Here is a 16653-nt window from a genome sequence, read left to right as displayed (position 1 = left end):
AGAGTTCCTGCTCTCCAACTAAACTAAAGGAACTAATGGTTTGAGCAGGGAGATGGGAGGGTCGTAAACTTGAAAGCATTCTCCTCTTGCTCACCCTCCCTCCCCCCCAGATTCAGATCTGGTAAGTGTATTGGTTTAGTTTCACAGCAGAGCTTAAAAAAGACAGAGGAGTAGGAGGAGAGAATTGGAGCTGGCCTTCAGTTGAACTCACCAGGGACTTTGCTTGGAGAGGTCATCCCAAGTTCATGCCTGGCTCCTGCCGGAACTCTGTAGAATGCGCCTGTGTTTACCCAGAGCTCAGGCTCCAGTAGGGAGCTCTCTCAGCCTGTAACACAAACCCACTTCCAGGAGGCACCTGCTGGGGATTGGGGGGGCCCTTTGGGTAAAGTCAGATCAACTGTGCTGCGAGGGTGGGAAGCCACCCCGCTAGACAAATTACTGCCTGATATATTTGACAGCTGAATGAGGCACTGTGAAAAATCAGCATCATCATAGCTCAGCATCGGAGGGGGATAGTTCTATGAGAAGCAGCACTCCACTGGTGCAGTAAATGTTTTCCTAGTCATGGGTTACTTAATGTCATGAAAGACGGATGCGTCATTTATCTTCTGAACAGTTAACAGAGTGCGCACTCTCTTTTCCATCAGTTACACACAATTCATCAATTAGAATCACAAAGTCTTACCCTAATTTTCAACAAAAAGCCATGAAAAGAATTTTTCTCAAATGTTAGACATTCTGCTGAATGTGTATATAGTGGACGCAAAAAAAAAACGCATTTTGAATGTGCAACTGAATGAAACAACTTTCTGGGTCATATATATGTATATAGACGGACCTTTGACTAAGACAAATGAGTTATCAATCACTTCACACTTGGAGCCACAATAAGTCATTGATGGTGTCCAGAGAAGACTGTCCACTCCTTAGGGACCCTGCAGGAGTCTTTTAACAGGCTGAAAGGGCCAATGTTGGCATCACAACTGCTTGTTACTTTAACAGACAAGCTCTTGAATGAGATGAAGATTTATTGAGACATGAATTGAAAATCACGTCACCTTTTGAGTGGTTTGAATTTGTCAGGGCAAACATTCACATTAAGAACATCCAGCTGACAGTTTTGAGATTTATTTTGTAAGACGTTACAAGAACAAAGTAACTCAAATGCCGATGTTATTTTAGGAAATAAACTAGTTATGCGAGTTGATAAATTGTTCCACAGTGTGCTAACACTCAGGGAATTGTGCAAATATAAAACACCGCAGTACTGACAGCTTACTTCATTCCAAAAAGCACACTTGGACTATTTAGCTTGTGTCACGGTATTTGTACATATTTGTTCGGTTTTGAGGGGAATTTTTTGGAGTGGAAATGTAGAGATTTCCCTTTGAAGCAAAATGTCCTTGTTAGAAACTGGGCAAAGCTATTCGATTTAGTACCACAGAGGCTGCAGTTGCAAAACAAAGTTTTCATTGTAGTTTTGCTGGCTAGCGGTATGATTGTTCCTCATCTCATCTCATTATCTCTAGCCACTTTATCCTGTTCTACAGGGTCGCAGGCGAGCTGGAGCCTATCCCAGCTGACTACGGGCGAAAGGCGGGGTACACCCTGGACAAGTCGCCAGGTCATCACAGGGCTGACACATAGACACAGACAACCATTCACACTCACATTCACACCCACGGTCAATTTAGGTGGGGTTTACATTAGACTGTATCAGCGGATCATCAGATTAACGTTTTTAAAATGATTAGTGTGCACACAGCAACGCCGATACACGATTCGCGTGCACATAGCAACGCCAATACACGGATACGCTCGGCTCCGCAGGCATCCTGCGCTCCAAATCACTCCGCCCTGAACAGCGAGTGCCCTCTGGAGGGTGCGCACTCCGGCCCTGCGCAGCTCACACAGCGCGCGAGTATAGCACACGAGCAGTGATTTGGGACTGAGCCGCTGTGTGTGTGATCTCAGTGCATGTCGGGCATGCGCGTCACTTACCACTTGCAAGTGGAAGGATGGCAAGCCTAAAGACAATCATAACTACACAATGGGCAGTATTTGCATCAGTATTTGCAGTATTTTCATACTTTTATACTCTTTAATGAAAGGTGATACAAGGCGGAAGTCCGCGCCGTTTTTCAGCAGTCGCGTCACATGACCAACGCCAGCGAATCAGGAAGGTGGATGTCACAGTGACGTTGTCCAATGACGACGCCAGCTAGAGCTCAGCACAGCGTATCCGCGTATTCTCAATGTTTACACAGCACCGGACCAGACACGATCTGGATTGAATACGTGGACCCTGGCGGATTCTCGTTTCCAGGCGTTTTAATGTAAACGGACAGTGCATCCGCGAAGAAAACGAGACAGATATGGTCTAATGTAAACTTGGCCTTAGAGTCACCAGTTAACCTAACCTGCATGTCTTTGGACTGTGGTGGAAACCGGAGCACCCGGAGGAAACCCACACGGACACGGGGAGAACATGCAAACTCCACACAGAAAGGCCCTCGCCGGCCACAGGGCTCGAACCCGGACCTTCTTGCTGTGAGGCGACAGCGCTGACCACTACACCACTGTGCCGCCTATGATTGTTCCTAGCAATTGGAAATCAATGCCCTTATTTGTTATTGTAAAAGTACAGTGAAATATCACTTAGCTACTTTCCAAGCATGATGCTTAGTGTTAGTGAGGGATGCACTGATGGAAAATAGCAGAGCGGGATCTCATTGCTAGCTAGCTAGCTAATGCTTTAGCTAATTTAGCTGGAGAAAGGTATCCTGGACTTGCAAACTGCAAGCCATACAACTTTTGTTTCACCCATTAATGGAGTCATTCCAGTGCAAAATTTATGACCGTTGATTCAGGCATTGAATTTTAATATAGAGAATTCAGTTCAGTCCATGTTGGGAGTTACCTGGTGCTCGAACGTTAAGCGGTTTATTAGCTCATCTGGCCGCAAGCCAGGCCAGATGAGCTTATGCGATCACGCGTCCGTCTGTCTGTCGTCGTCCGTCCACAATTTACAAAAGTTGCTACGCCTTCGACGGGGTTGATCGGATTTCGATCAAACTCGCATACAGTGTCCCCTAGGTGGGTGTGCATAAAAGTTGTCAAGATGGTCGCACCACCTGTCATATTTATGATTTTATGGGCATCTGAAATTTTTGGGTGACTCGTCATATGAGACGCTACTCTTCAATCGGATTTCAAACTCGCACACAGAAACAGTGGCCGGTGTGAGCTACAGCCTCATTGAGGCTCTTTTCTATCGGGTTCTTTTTTCTTTTCAATTTGTATTATTTTCTAAATTGACAGAATTAGAAGTAGAAGAGTTGTAGAATAGAAGTACTTAGCTGCCGTGCGTTAGCCTATTTCCTATTACTTTCTTCACATACGGCTTTGATACCACACGCCTGTAGTGGACAATGGGGATTGGGCTATGATTAAAGAGGACGATAAGCATAGTGTTCTAAGTAGAGATTTTCATTCAGTTTGGCCAACCTGGGTTTTGCTAAATCACTCATATTACCTTCCTTATAAGCAAAGTGTTTATTGCACTTGACAGTGAGCATTTTCTCATCCACTCTACTAAAACGCTACCACACCTTTGATCTCTTTGTGTTCCCCGCCATTCTTTGTGTGTAGGCGAAGACCTCTGAAGGTGTGTGTGTGTGTGTGTGTGTGTGTATCTAAACCTATTGTGTTACACCACCCCTTGAGAGAACATAGAGAAAAAGCAATATATGCTACATTTAGAGGCTGTCCACACGGCAACGGATTCAGGTGAATCCGATAAAATTGTTTATCGTTTCGGCCTGGCGTCCACACGGCACCGGCGTTTTGGGTGCCCCAAAACGAGAACGGGTTCCAGGGTGGAAAAATTTGGCAACGGCGCCGTTGCGAAGTCGTCTGGATGAGTAGAACGGATTTGTTTACGATGACGTCACAACCACATGACTAGAACAAGCAGCACTCTCGCTGTTTTGTATGAACCACTGCATTGCGTTCACTTTTGTATACAGCTTTTCTTTTAAATAAACAAGTAACTGAACCATTTCTTGAATTTCTTTTTTTATTGGATAAGACTGCTTTTCAAAATGTTCACACACAATATAAAAAGTTATATAAATTATATAAAAATGCTTTTCAAAATGTTCACACACAATAAGAAAATTAAGTTAGATAAAACTATGCACACTAATAAAACTAATTTGTACACACAGAAGGCACGATTTCCTCGCGTAGTCGCAGCCATCTTCTTCTTGTTGTTGTGTGTTTGTTCCTGACAGTGCTTCACGCCGGGTAGAAGAAGGGGTTTATGCGCATGCGTCCTACTACTTCTGTTGTTCTGGTGTCTCCGATGGGACCGTCTTACAGCGCACGTAGAGGTGTGGCATGTGTATTGCATCGTTTTCAGCAAGCGTTGCATTGCCATATGTACCTGATATTTTACTGATCCTTTGCCCATGTGGACGCGATATTTTTTTTTTAATAAAATCTCATTGCCGTTGTCGTGTGGATGTAGCCTTAAGGGCTCTGCATGCTCTTGCGACAAGCCTTTCGCAGATAGCTTTTCGCAGACAGTTGTAATTTATCGTTAAGCGGGGAGTAATAGGCGTGCGCGATGTTATTCACCGCCACAACGCAAGGGGGCGCGAAGTCGCGAAATCGCTAGGAGTAGTTGGTGGGTGTGGTTAGTGGAGTGTTTATCCTCCGGTTACTTATAATGACTAGAACTGGAGTCGTATAGATGTACGTACTTCCTCGATCAACCGCTCTTCGTGCTGCTCCATCTTCGCTCGTGTTTTTAAAAATGGCGGTCGTGAAAACAAACCAAACCGGGAAAGTAGGGAAGCGGAAGTGCGTGTACAGCGGATGTAGAGTGGACCAATCGGAGCCCTCTTGTCTGCGACGCTGTCTGCGAGGCTTCTGTGGTGGTCACAATTTTTGGGAGGTGCGCGCAGAATGTCTGCGAAGGTGGGGGGGCTACGCAGACGCTATCTGCGACGCCATCCGCGAGGACTGGGTTGTCAGCATAAATTGGCCTTTAGCCTATATACTCCTCCTTTCTTTCTTGATGAATTGTTAAGCGACAGTGCAAACCTGTAATCCTCTGACCTTATCGATACTCCAGATTTTATTCATTTAAAACCACTCCCTGCGTGAAAACGGTTTAATTGGGTCACACCAGTAATGATTTAGATGTAGGATATGTGCTTTTTCTTGTGTGTATCCTGTGATAACTATGACAAGAAGGTACACTCCACTTTAGATGCTATTTTCCGATTTATGTATTTTTGTGCTGTAAAAAAAACCCAAATTGAGTGCTGTCCTTTTATTTTTTTTTTTCCTTTCTCTGTGTTCCTTTTCTGCTGTTTACACTAATTGCATATCGGAACATCTTGTAATTACAGAATGGACATTGTTCTCAAGGGAGACATCTCCCCACGTCCCCCCCCCCTTCCGTTGTCTGAGTAGCAAATTGTAGATTGTAAATGGCAGTTACATAGCTCTTTGTAAGTTAAATAGACAAAGCAATAATCTACTTTTATAAGCAGATAAACTGCACCATAACTACACCGTGAAAGTCTCCAGTCTGAATGCTAATTGGAGATTCATTCTAGTTTTGCTTATTGATAAATCTATAATTTACTTGTTTATCTCTTTTGCAGTTTGCTGGTACCCTTTCAGATGGACTTGGGAAGACCATGGACCACCGGCACCAGAGCGAACGAGAGTACATCCGTTACCATGGAGCAACCAGCGGGGAGCATTTAGTGGCAGGCATTCACGGGCTTGCACATGGTATGTTAATATGGCAATGTTTTTCGGCATATTCACACTTACTATGCAGTCTATTGTGGAACATGTGCCTCTTTCATCGAGTTACGTTTCGTACCATGCAGGTATTATCGGCGGCTTGACCAGTGTGATCACGTCCACCGTGGAAGGTGTGAAGACGGAGGGTGGCGTGGCCGGCTTTTTCTCAGGTCTAGGCAAAGGCATTGTTGGGACGGTGACCAAGCCAGTGGCAGGGGCATTGGATTTTGCCTCAGAGACAGCACAGACTGTTCGAGACATGGCCAGTCTGAGCAACCACAGGTAGAGTCCAAAATCAGACATTGTACAAATCATCTCCCACACACACACACGCCTACATCACCTTCCCTGCTCTTCTGTGGTTTTGTAATGTTTACAGCATTCTGGGCGGTGGTGTGAGCTCTCCATAAACACCAGATGTACCTATAAATCCCACCTGCCTTTTAATTAGCTTTCTTTGCGGCTGGTGGGGTTTTCCTTTTAATGAACCCATCCTAATGATTTGCACCACCACACAAAAGCACTCCGCTCGGCCCTGCTCACTGGTTTAAGAGCCTTCCCTCTGGGTGTGACCCCCCACCTCTGGTTCCAACGCTGCCCTACCTGAGCTTTTATGAGGGGGCCCAAGAGCAGCTCCTATTACACAGAGGGTCTGGTATGTAAAGCCATTTGTTCTGCATTTGCCTATGTATATGTGAGGCAGCCAGGCGTCGGCGGGAATCGGACTCGCTGCGCAGTGTTTGTAGGTTTTCTGGTCCAACTGGAGAAGGAATGAGAGCATTTCCTGCCCTCCAACCCCGAGTGTTTGTGTGTGGGCGTGTGTGTGTGTGGGGGACCTGCTGGTGAACTGTGCAGTGGGGAGCTGGGGAGGGTTAAAGGGGGGGAACATTCGGAGCGTGCCTGCCACAATGCGGTGAGGAGTTCAGCCAGAGTTCACACCAAAAAATATGCTGGATTCAAGGGTCACAGTGGACACTGTCTGACCGCTAGTACATTCAAAAACACGCTCACAGGTACAGCAGTTTCTTCATTCTCTTCTTAGGGCACATAACCACTAAACGATGCTCTAGATCAGTTCTATATTTCAGCTTCCAAATACCCAAGTCCCCATTACATGTCCTTTCACGTTCATATAAATCCTAAATTCGACCCGTGTTGTGTTTTTGTGCAAACGTTGCTGTGAACAAGATGAGACTGTCTGTCTCGCAGGGAATTGTTTATTAACGCAGGGTCCTCTGAAGTGCGACAGTCCCATTTCATCCAGTCTGCTCACAAACAGGAAATAAACAAGTAAATGAGAAGCAGACCGGAGCGGGCGAAGACTGGTGCAACTGTCCACATGCATCCATTGCTCTTTTGCCCTGCTAGTGAACTCTCCCTCCTTCCCGCCACCCACCCACCCACCCCGCACAAACACAAACACGCACACACACATTCACATATACACACCCTCATCACTTCACTATGCAATCCAGGCAACTTTCCAGAACCAGCTCAGTTACAATTCCAAAACAAAGCAGGGAAGTGCTGGAGGGGCAGCGGCAGGGGCCCAGTCTTAGGCCAAATAAGCACCTTCTCCAAACTCATAACTGTCAGTTACGTTTGAAAAGCATGTCGCTTCCTTTATTCCTGCACAGCATATGAAATTCTCTTTGTGGTTGCCTGTGAACTTGCTTTACTTAGCTGGTGGAGGCATTGCTGGGATGTGGTTCAGGTTCCTTCTCAGGCTTCTGATTAGATAGTTGTGTCTTTTTCTTTTCTTTTTTTTTTTCTGCTGATTATGCAGGTTCATGTTTCAATATTATTATATAGTCTACATACCTGAAGAGGAATGTTGAGTTGGATTGAAGAGATGGGACTGGGTTTTTCCCAAAGGAAACATGACAAGAGCCGCACATGCAAATGAGATTTCGGTCATAACACACAGGCCACCACTACATCACTGAAAATATTTCATTTCATTTTTTTAATGAAATTTCTTTCTTGATGCAGTTGGTTTGAGACCTTGTGAATTTTTATAATAATGACAACGAAGTTACCTATAATTTTCTTTTTAGTTATTCTACTCTTTCTTTCATTTACAGTGGTGCTTGAAGGTTTGTGAACCCTTTAGATTTCTACATAAATATGATCTAAAACATCATCAGATTTTCACACAAGTCCTAAAAACAGATAAAGAGACCCCGGTTAAACAAATGAGACAAAAATATTACACTTGGTCATTTATTTATTGAGGAAAACGATCCAATATTACATATCTGTGAGTGGCAAAAGTATGTGAACCTCTAGGATTAGCAGTTAATTTGAAGGTGAAATTAGAGTCAGGTGTTTTCAATCAGTGGGATGACAATCAGGTGTGAGTGGGCACCCTGTTTTATTTAAAGAACAGGGATCTATCAAAGTCTGATCTTCACAACACATGTTTGTGGAAGTGCATCATGGCACGAACAAAGGAGATTTCTGAGGACCTCAGAAAAAGCATTGTTGATGCTCATCAGGCTGGAAAAGGTTACAAAACCTTCTCTAAAGCATTTGGACTCCACCAATCCACAGTCAGACTGACTGTGTACAAATGGAGGAAATTAAAGACCATTGTTACCCTCCCCAGGAGTGGTCGACCAACAAAGATCACTCCAAGAGCAAGGCGTGTAATAGTCGGCGAGGTCACAAAGGACCCCGGGGTAACTTCTAAGCAATCGAAGGCCTCTCTCACATTGGCTAAGGTTCATGAGTCCACCATCAGGAGAACACTGAACAACAATGGTGTGCATGGCAGGGTTGCAAGGAGAAAGCCACTGCTCTCCAAAAAGAACATTGGTGCTCATCTGCAGTTTGCTAAAGATCACATGGACAAGCCAGAAGGCTATTGGAAAAATGTTTTGTGGATGGATGAGACCAAAATAGAACTTTTTGGTTTAAATGAGAAGCGTTATGTTTGGAGAAAGGAAAACACTGCATTCCAGCATAAGAACCTTATCCCATCTGTGAAACATGGTGGTGGTAGTATCATGGTTTGGGCCTGTTTTGCTGCATCTGGGCCAGGCTGGCTTGCCATCATTGATGGAACAATGAATTCTGAATTATACCAGCGAATTCTAAAGGGAAATGTCAGGACATCTGTCCATGAACTGAATCTCAAGAGAAGGTGGGTCATGCAGCAAGACAACGACCCTAAGCACACAAGTCATTCTACCAAAGAATAGTTAAAGAAGAATAAAGTTAATGTTTTGGAATGGCCAAGTCAAAGTCCTGATCTTAATCCAATCGAAATGTTGTGGAAGGACCTGAAGCGAGCAGTTCATGTGAGGAAACCCACCAACATCCCAGAGTTGAAGCTGTTCTGTACGGAGGAATGGGCTAAAATTCCTCCAAGCCGGTGTGCAGGACTGATCAACAGTTACCGCAAACATTTAGTTGCAGTTATTGCTGCACAAGGGGGTCACACCAGATACTGAAAGCAAAGGTTCACATACTTTTGCCACTCACAGATATGCAATATTGGATCATTTTCCTCAATAAATAAATGACCAAGTTTAATATTTTTGTCTCATTTGTTTAACTGGGTTCTCTTTATCTACTTTTAGGACTTGTGTGAAATTCTGATGTTGTTTTAGGTCATATTTATGCAGAAATATAGAAAATTCTAAAAGGGTTCACAAACTTTCAAGCACCACTGTAAATTTATCCCTAATGAGTCAGCCAGGTGCAACAGTGGCAAGGGAAAACTCTAAGACAACATGAGGAAGAAACTTTGAGAGGAACCAGATTCAAAATGGAACCTATCCTCATCTGGGTGACAGTGGATAATGTGATTGTAATTTCCCTTCTATAAATGTATCCTACAACCCCAATTCCAAAAAAAAAGTTGGGACACTGTGTAAAACGTAAATAAAAACAGAATGCGATGATTTGCCAATCATGTAAACCCTATATTTAATTGAAAATAGTACAAAGACGACAAACCTATCAAATGTTGAAACTGGGAATTTTATTGTTTTTTGAAAAATATCTGCTCATTTGAATTTAGTGCCAGCAACATGTTTCAAAAAAGTTGGGGCAGGGTCAACAATAGACTGGAAAATTGTGTAATGTTTATATATAAAAAAAAAAAAACTAATTTGGTTAACTGGCAACAGGTCAGTAACATGATTGGGTATAAAAAGAGCATCCCAGAGAGGCGGAGTCTGTCAGAAGTAAAGATGGGGAGGGGTTTGCCGCTCTGTGAAAGACTGCATGGGCAAACAGTGCAGCAATTTAAGAATAACATTCCTCAATGTAAAATTGCAAAGAATTTGGGGATCAAATCATCTGTGGTACATAATATCATTCAAAGATTCAGAGAATCCGGGAAAATCTCTGTAGGCAAGGGACAAGGTCAAAAACCAACACTGAATACCTGTGATCTTCAGGCCCTCAGGCGACACTGCATTACAAGTAGACACGTGTCTGTAGTGGAAATCACTGTATGGGCTCAGGAACACTTCAGAAAACCATCGTCTGTGAAAACAGTTCATTACTCCATCCACAAATGCAAGTTAAAACCATATGTAAACAAGACCCAGAAACACCGCCACCTTCTCTGGGCCCAAGTTCTTTTACAGTGGACTGAGGCGAAGTGGAAAAACTGTCCTGTGGTCTGGCAAATTGAAATTTGAAATTCTTTGTGGAAATCATGGACACCACATCCTCTGGGTTAAAGAGGAGAGGGACCATCCATGTTATCAGCACACAGTTCAAAAGCCAGTATCTGTGAGGGTATGGGGGTGCATTAGTGCACATGACATGGGTAGCTTGTACATCTGGGAAGGCATCATTAATGCTGAATGAGGTTTTGGAGCAACATGCTGCCCTCAAGACAGCATCTTTTTCAGGGAAGGCTTTGCTTATTTCAGCAAGACAGTGTCAAACTGCATTCTGCATGTATTAAAACTGCACAGTAAAAGAGTCCAGGTGCTAAACTGGCCTGCCTGCAGTCCAGACCTGAATCCCATTGAAAACATTTGGCACATTATGAAACATAAAATATGACACAGGAGACCTCAAACTGTTGAGCAACTGAACCTGTATATCAGGCAAAAATGGGACAATATTTCACTTTCAAAACTACAGCAGTTGGTCTCCTCAGTCTCCAAACATTTACAGATTGGTGTTAAAAGTGGAGGTGATTAAATTAAATGAGCAAATTAAAAAAAATATATACTTTTTTTGGAATTGGGGTTGTGTATATCGTCAAAAAAACTGTAGTGGGGGCGTCGTGGCTCGGGTGGATGGGGCGCCGTGCCGTGGATCCGGGCGACCCGGGTTCGGTTCCGGCCCGGGGTCGTTTCCCGGTCCCTCCCCGTCTCTCTCTCCCGCTCATTTCCTGTCTCTGCACTGTCCTATCCAATAATAAAGGTGAAAAAAGGCCCCCCAAAAAAAACTGTAGTCATGTAACCAGGAACCTATGAGCTTATGAGCAACTTATGAGTGAGCATCAGAGTTATTTCTGAATTACAGTAACAATTTGAAGTCTCTTTGAAGTTATCAACTGTTCAATGATCCAAAATTATTTTAAAAGAAAGTTGGTATATGATTTAATAATTAAGTAAAAAAGAAATGTTTCCACAACAGCTATGATTACTTGTCTTTCATATAGTGCACAATAAATTCACTAGAGTACAAGGAGCACTAATCCCACCTTAAAAAGAACCTGTTTAAAAGAAGTTTTAAATAAAGTTTCCAGAGAGAGAGATTTGATGTGGCGCTTGAAGCCCAGTCGTTCATCTCACCTGATCACGTGGGTGTGGCATGGTGTGCTGAAAGAAACACCTCTGCTGTACTGCTGGGTTGCTCTCAGGCTCCTCCCTCAGGTTTGCTTTTTCTCGGAAGTGAGCATGAAGTTATAAGTGTAAGGGCTGTTTGTTTGTGCCCATTGACAGCTGATTGGCTAGACTCCAAGCCCTGAGCCTGACCTGGAGTTGAACTCTATTGTTCCAGCAGCACAATCGAGCGTAGGGCATTATGTGCAAGTGCCTTTTAGAGCAATGGGTGAGGCTAGAGGGGGAGAGGTTAGAAGTCTCATTGGATACTCAGGGCCAGATGTCATGACTTATGGTTATGATTATGATCCATGTCTCAGAGAGACAGCCAAGGACATTTGGAAATGTTAGTTTCTCGTTAAAACAAATCCTCAGATAACACTTGACTGAAGCATCAAATTTCATTTTGTTGACGGGTTTTTTTTTTTTCCTAAACCTCCTATGCTATTAGCAGTTTTAGCATTTTCTAGCTTATTATGTACACCTTGTACTTTCTCGGGTCTCTTTCTCTTTTTTAGCTTCTGGTTTTTAATTGAGATCGGTTCCTGTTATTAGTCTTTCCCCCCAATGAATAACAAAAGGTCAGTTCTTTACCGATAGCCATCCTTTTGTGCCTTTTTCTTTCGTGCCTTTTATTCAGACCTCAGGTTTAGATTAGCAGCAGCAGCTGCAGAAATGCAGGGCACAGTTTAAACAGAGCAGAGAAGCGAAATACACTGGCGTCTTTGTGAATCAACTGGAAACCATCAGCTCTAATCAAATGACTGCGAGCCCAGATTTAAGCCAGATGTACGAATTTCAGTTCAGCCTGCGGTGGCCGCCAAGGAGAGGGTCAATCTTAGGAGAAGTGGGAGTCAGGTTTTGCCTTGACATTGGAACCACTTGTCCTGTTTGACCTGAACCATGCTGCTTTAGTGGGCTACTAAAAATGAACCGTGCTATCCGTCTGATCAAGGGTTTGGAAGGGGGAGCTAAAAGGCACACGTTTTTACTTATTATTTAGTCAAACAAGATGAGGGGAAATAATCAGCACCTTGTCTGCAAGTACTCGCGCGCACACACACACACACACACCCAGCTCTTTAGACCTCCGCTTTCGGCAACAATATGTGTCTGAATGTTTAAACAGTGTCTCACAAAGGAGTATTATGAACTAGAATGGAGGTCAAACAAAATATTGTTCTGTTTGTACATGTTTGTACAATGTTCATTTTGATCACTTGCACAAAATCAGAATTGGTCTTTATGAGACTAGAGATTTTTCTTTAACCGAAGCTTACATTCTTCCAAAGTTAGATCTTATATTTACCATCACAAGAATACTGGTGCATTCTCTAATTTTTTTTTTTTAATTATTATTTTTTTAGGTATTAAGATTTTGGTTTATTGTGTGTGTGTGTGGTAGGCTGAGTGTACACCGGATGAGGAAACCCCGTTGCTGTAAGGGCCCTCAGGGTCTACTGCCTCGCTTCTCTGCCACACAGGCCGACGGACAGGAGCAACTCTTTCACCTCACAGACAACATCCACTCTGAATAGTAAGTATGCAGCTCAAATTTCTCATGCATCCACAGCATCATGTTTATTTATCATCTTATCGGACCTATAGGATAGTAAATGGCTTTTAAAGGAACAGTCCACCGTACTTCCATAATGAAATATGCTCTTATCTGAATTGAGACGAGCTGCTCCGTACCTATCCGAGCTTTGCGCGACCTCCCAGTCAGTCAGACGCAGTCAGACGCGCTGTCACTCCTGTTAGCAATGTAGCTAGGCTCAGTATGGCCAACGGTATTTTTTGGGGCTGTAGTTAGATGTGACCAAACTCTTCCGCGTTTTTCCTGTTTACATAGGTTTATATGACCAGTGATATGAAACAAGTTCAGTTACACAAATTGAAACGTAGAGATTTTCTATGCTATGGAAAGTCCACACTATAATGACAGGTGTACTAACACCTTCTGCGTGCTTCGGCAGCGCATCGATACGGAGCTCAGATATCAATGCGCTGCTGAAGCGCGCAGAAGGTGTTAGTATGCCTGTCATTATAGTGCGGACTTTCCATAGCATAGAAAATCGCTACGTTTCAATTTGTGTAACTGAACTTGTTTCATATCACTGGTCATATAAACCTATGTAAACAGGAAAAACGCGGAACAGTTTGGTCGCATCTAACTACAGCCCCAAAAAATACCATTGGCCATACTGAGCCTAGCTACATTGCTAGCAGGAGTGACAGCGCGTCTGACTGACTGGGAGGTCGCGCAAAGCTCGGACAGGTACGGAGCAGCTCGTCTCAATTCAGATAAGAGCATATTTCATTATGGAAGTACGGTGGACTGTTCCTTTAAAATAAGAATAAAATAGTTAACAAATGCGTGGCAAATTGTAAATCAGCAGAATAATATATACGTTTTCTTTTGTCTGTATTACAGACAATGCATCTTATTGCCTACCTTCAAGGTACTTGCCGAGTATGATATACATTTTTACAGTCCTGGAACAGAGACAGGAAAAATAAATCTGAACTTTATTCGCCACACATCTATTTTTAAATTAATCAAAATAGCTGCAGCATTCAGGTATTTGAGGATGCCTGACAAACTAGAGCGTGCAGCAGCTTCAGGTGGCTCCAGCCTTTGCTTCTGTTCTTGTAGCTGAAGCGGGATAGGTGTTTCCTCTCTCTGTGGGGTAATCCATCCAAATCAGCACCCCTCCTGTGGCCCAGCTGACCTCTCTCCCCTCAGAGGTGTCACAAAAGCCATTATTCTCTCCAGCAGCCCCTTCACACAGCCACGCTATGCTTTTGCTAGAATCACTGCCTCAGCAGTATAGGTGTACTACATCTGTATCCGTAGTCACCTGTTTTAAATCTGAATTTGCACAAAATACCAGGCATGAAAAAAGCCTACATATTATTTAAAAAAAAAAAAAAAAAAAGGTGGTTCTTTTATGGTGTGTTGAAGCAGAGGAAAGGCAGTACAGGGTGATGAAACAATTACATTCTCTTAATAGTTGTATACAAAACAACGTATTTATGGACTAAATTGCATGTTTTAAGAAATTTACTACTTCACCATATTTATTAACAATAATAAAGTTTTCCTAAAGGCCATAAAAACCATTGTTTTGTCTACATCCAAAATCACATACTACTGCACAAGGGATGTAGCCTAATATGAATGTATTATAATTTATGTATGTATGTACAGTACCAGTCAAAAGTTTGGACACACCTTCTAATTCAGTGTTTTTTCTTTATTTTTATTAAGAAAAAGACACTTCATGGCTTAAAGCAGCGGTTCCCAAACTTTGTTGGCCGCGCACCCCCTTCTATACTCCAACCAGGTTGACGCACCCCCAGTTCCTCAGTTTCAAAAAACACACGCTTTCTTATAAAGGCAGCATCTTTAATCGTGCTAAAATGATGACAAACATCGTTTGCCACACCTGCAGGAAACCACAAAAGTGAAAAAAAAAAAACACCAAAGCTTTCTTACAAAGGCAGCACGTCGTGCTCAAATGAGAACATCGAATCACATTAACGTATTATGCGCTCTCGTATTTGAATTAGATAGAATTTGATTGAAATGTAACAGTTTTAAAACGTTGCAACACTGTAAATGCGCAAATTCATTACAAAGGGAGATCACATCGAGGCATGTAGTCTACCAGCCAGATATGGGGAAAATGTATGATTTTCATCCGTGTTTAAAACACTAGCAACACAACCCTGTCATTACAAGGTTATGAAAATGAATTGAGAATGAATTTAATTCTCCGCATTTCTTCCGCACTCCGCATTTCTTCTCCCACATCCGCTGCAATCCCGTCTCCCTCTCTTCTCTCCTCCTCACCAATTGCCCCCGATTCCTCCCTATCTGTTGGGGTTTCTCCTCCTTCATCCCTGATTTGTGGTGGCGCATTTAGTTTTGTCGATTTCAACCAGTTGAGCATCGCGAATGAATGAAGCCACAAACTACTGTAGAACCGTTACGGCGTAGAAGAAGAGTTAAAAATCGCCATTACATTTTTTATCTTGCGCACCCTCTAGTGGCAGCTTGTGCACCCCCGGGGGTGCGCGCACCACACTTTGGGAAACCCTGGCTTAAAGTAATGATGGATGTTGTTTCTCTTTACTTAGTCCAGCAGTTCCTGACATAATCTGGATTACTACAGTTGTGGAATAGCTATTTACTGTAGTATTATTATTGTTTTATTTATTTACTGTTTGATCTCAAACGCATTAAGAAGGCAAGAAATTGCACTAATTACCTTTTGACGAGGCAGACCTGTTAATTGAAAAGCATTCCAGGTGACTACCTCATGAAGCTGGTTAAGATGATAATGCCAGTAGTGTGCAAAGCGGCATCAAGGTAAACGGTGGCTAATTTGAAATATGCAACATTTTTTAAAAACACTTTTTGTTCCATATGTTACTGTTATATGTTCTATGAATACGGGTATCCAAACTTTTGACTGGTACTGTATGTATTTTAGAATGCTTGGCGGAAACATTCAGTGGCTAAAGGTTTGGACTGGGGCACGATAGATAGATAGATAGATAGATAGATAGATAGATAGATAGATAGATAGATAGATAGATAGATAGATAGATAGATAGATAGATAGATAGATAGATAGATAGATAGATAGATAGATAGATAGATAGATAGATAGATAGATACTCACTGTCTGTCTCTCACTCACTCACTGTCTGTCTCTCACTCACTCACTGTCTGTCTCTCACTCACTCACTGTCTGTCTCTCACTCACTGTCACTCACACACACACTCACTCACTCACTGTCACACACTCACTGTCACACACACACACACACACACACACACACTCTCTCACTCACACTCACTCACTCACTGTCACACACTCTCTCACACACTCACTCACTCACTCACTCACTCACTGTCACTCACTCACTGTCACTCACTCACTGTCACACACTCACTGTCACACACACACACACACACACACACACTCTCTCACTCACACTCACTCACTCACTGTCACAC

At 43.0% G+C, this 16653-nt stretch overlaps 1 protein-coding gene across 7 annotated transcripts in view; it reads left to right on the top strand.

Moving 5' to 3' along the window:
* The window catches only part of vps13d (vacuolar protein sorting 13 homolog D), a 182201-nt gene that overhangs the window by 155108 nt on the left and 10440 nt on the right, over positions 1–16653 (top strand). For all 7 annotated transcript variants that reach the window (XM_060938250.1, XM_060938255.1, XM_060938254.1 and 4 more), the window contains exons 66-68: positions 5679–5811; positions 5913–6108; positions 13030–13161. In XM_060938250.1, the coding sequence (XP_060794233.1) occupies positions 5679–5811; positions 5913–6108; positions 13030–13161 (461 nt within the window). The remainder of the gene's footprint in view (positions 1–5678; positions 5812–5912; positions 6109–13029; positions 13162–16653) is intronic.

Source organism: Neoarius graeffei, chromosome 13 (genome assembly GCF_027579695.1).
Source record: "Neoarius graeffei isolate fNeoGra1 chromosome 13, fNeoGra1.pri, whole genome shotgun sequence".
Classification (NCBI taxonomy): domain Eukaryota; kingdom Metazoa; phylum Chordata; class Actinopteri; order Siluriformes; family Ariidae; genus Neoarius; species Neoarius graeffei.
The sequence above is the reverse complement of the archived record's forward strand: the minus strand, read 5'-3'. Positions and strand labels throughout refer to the sequence as shown.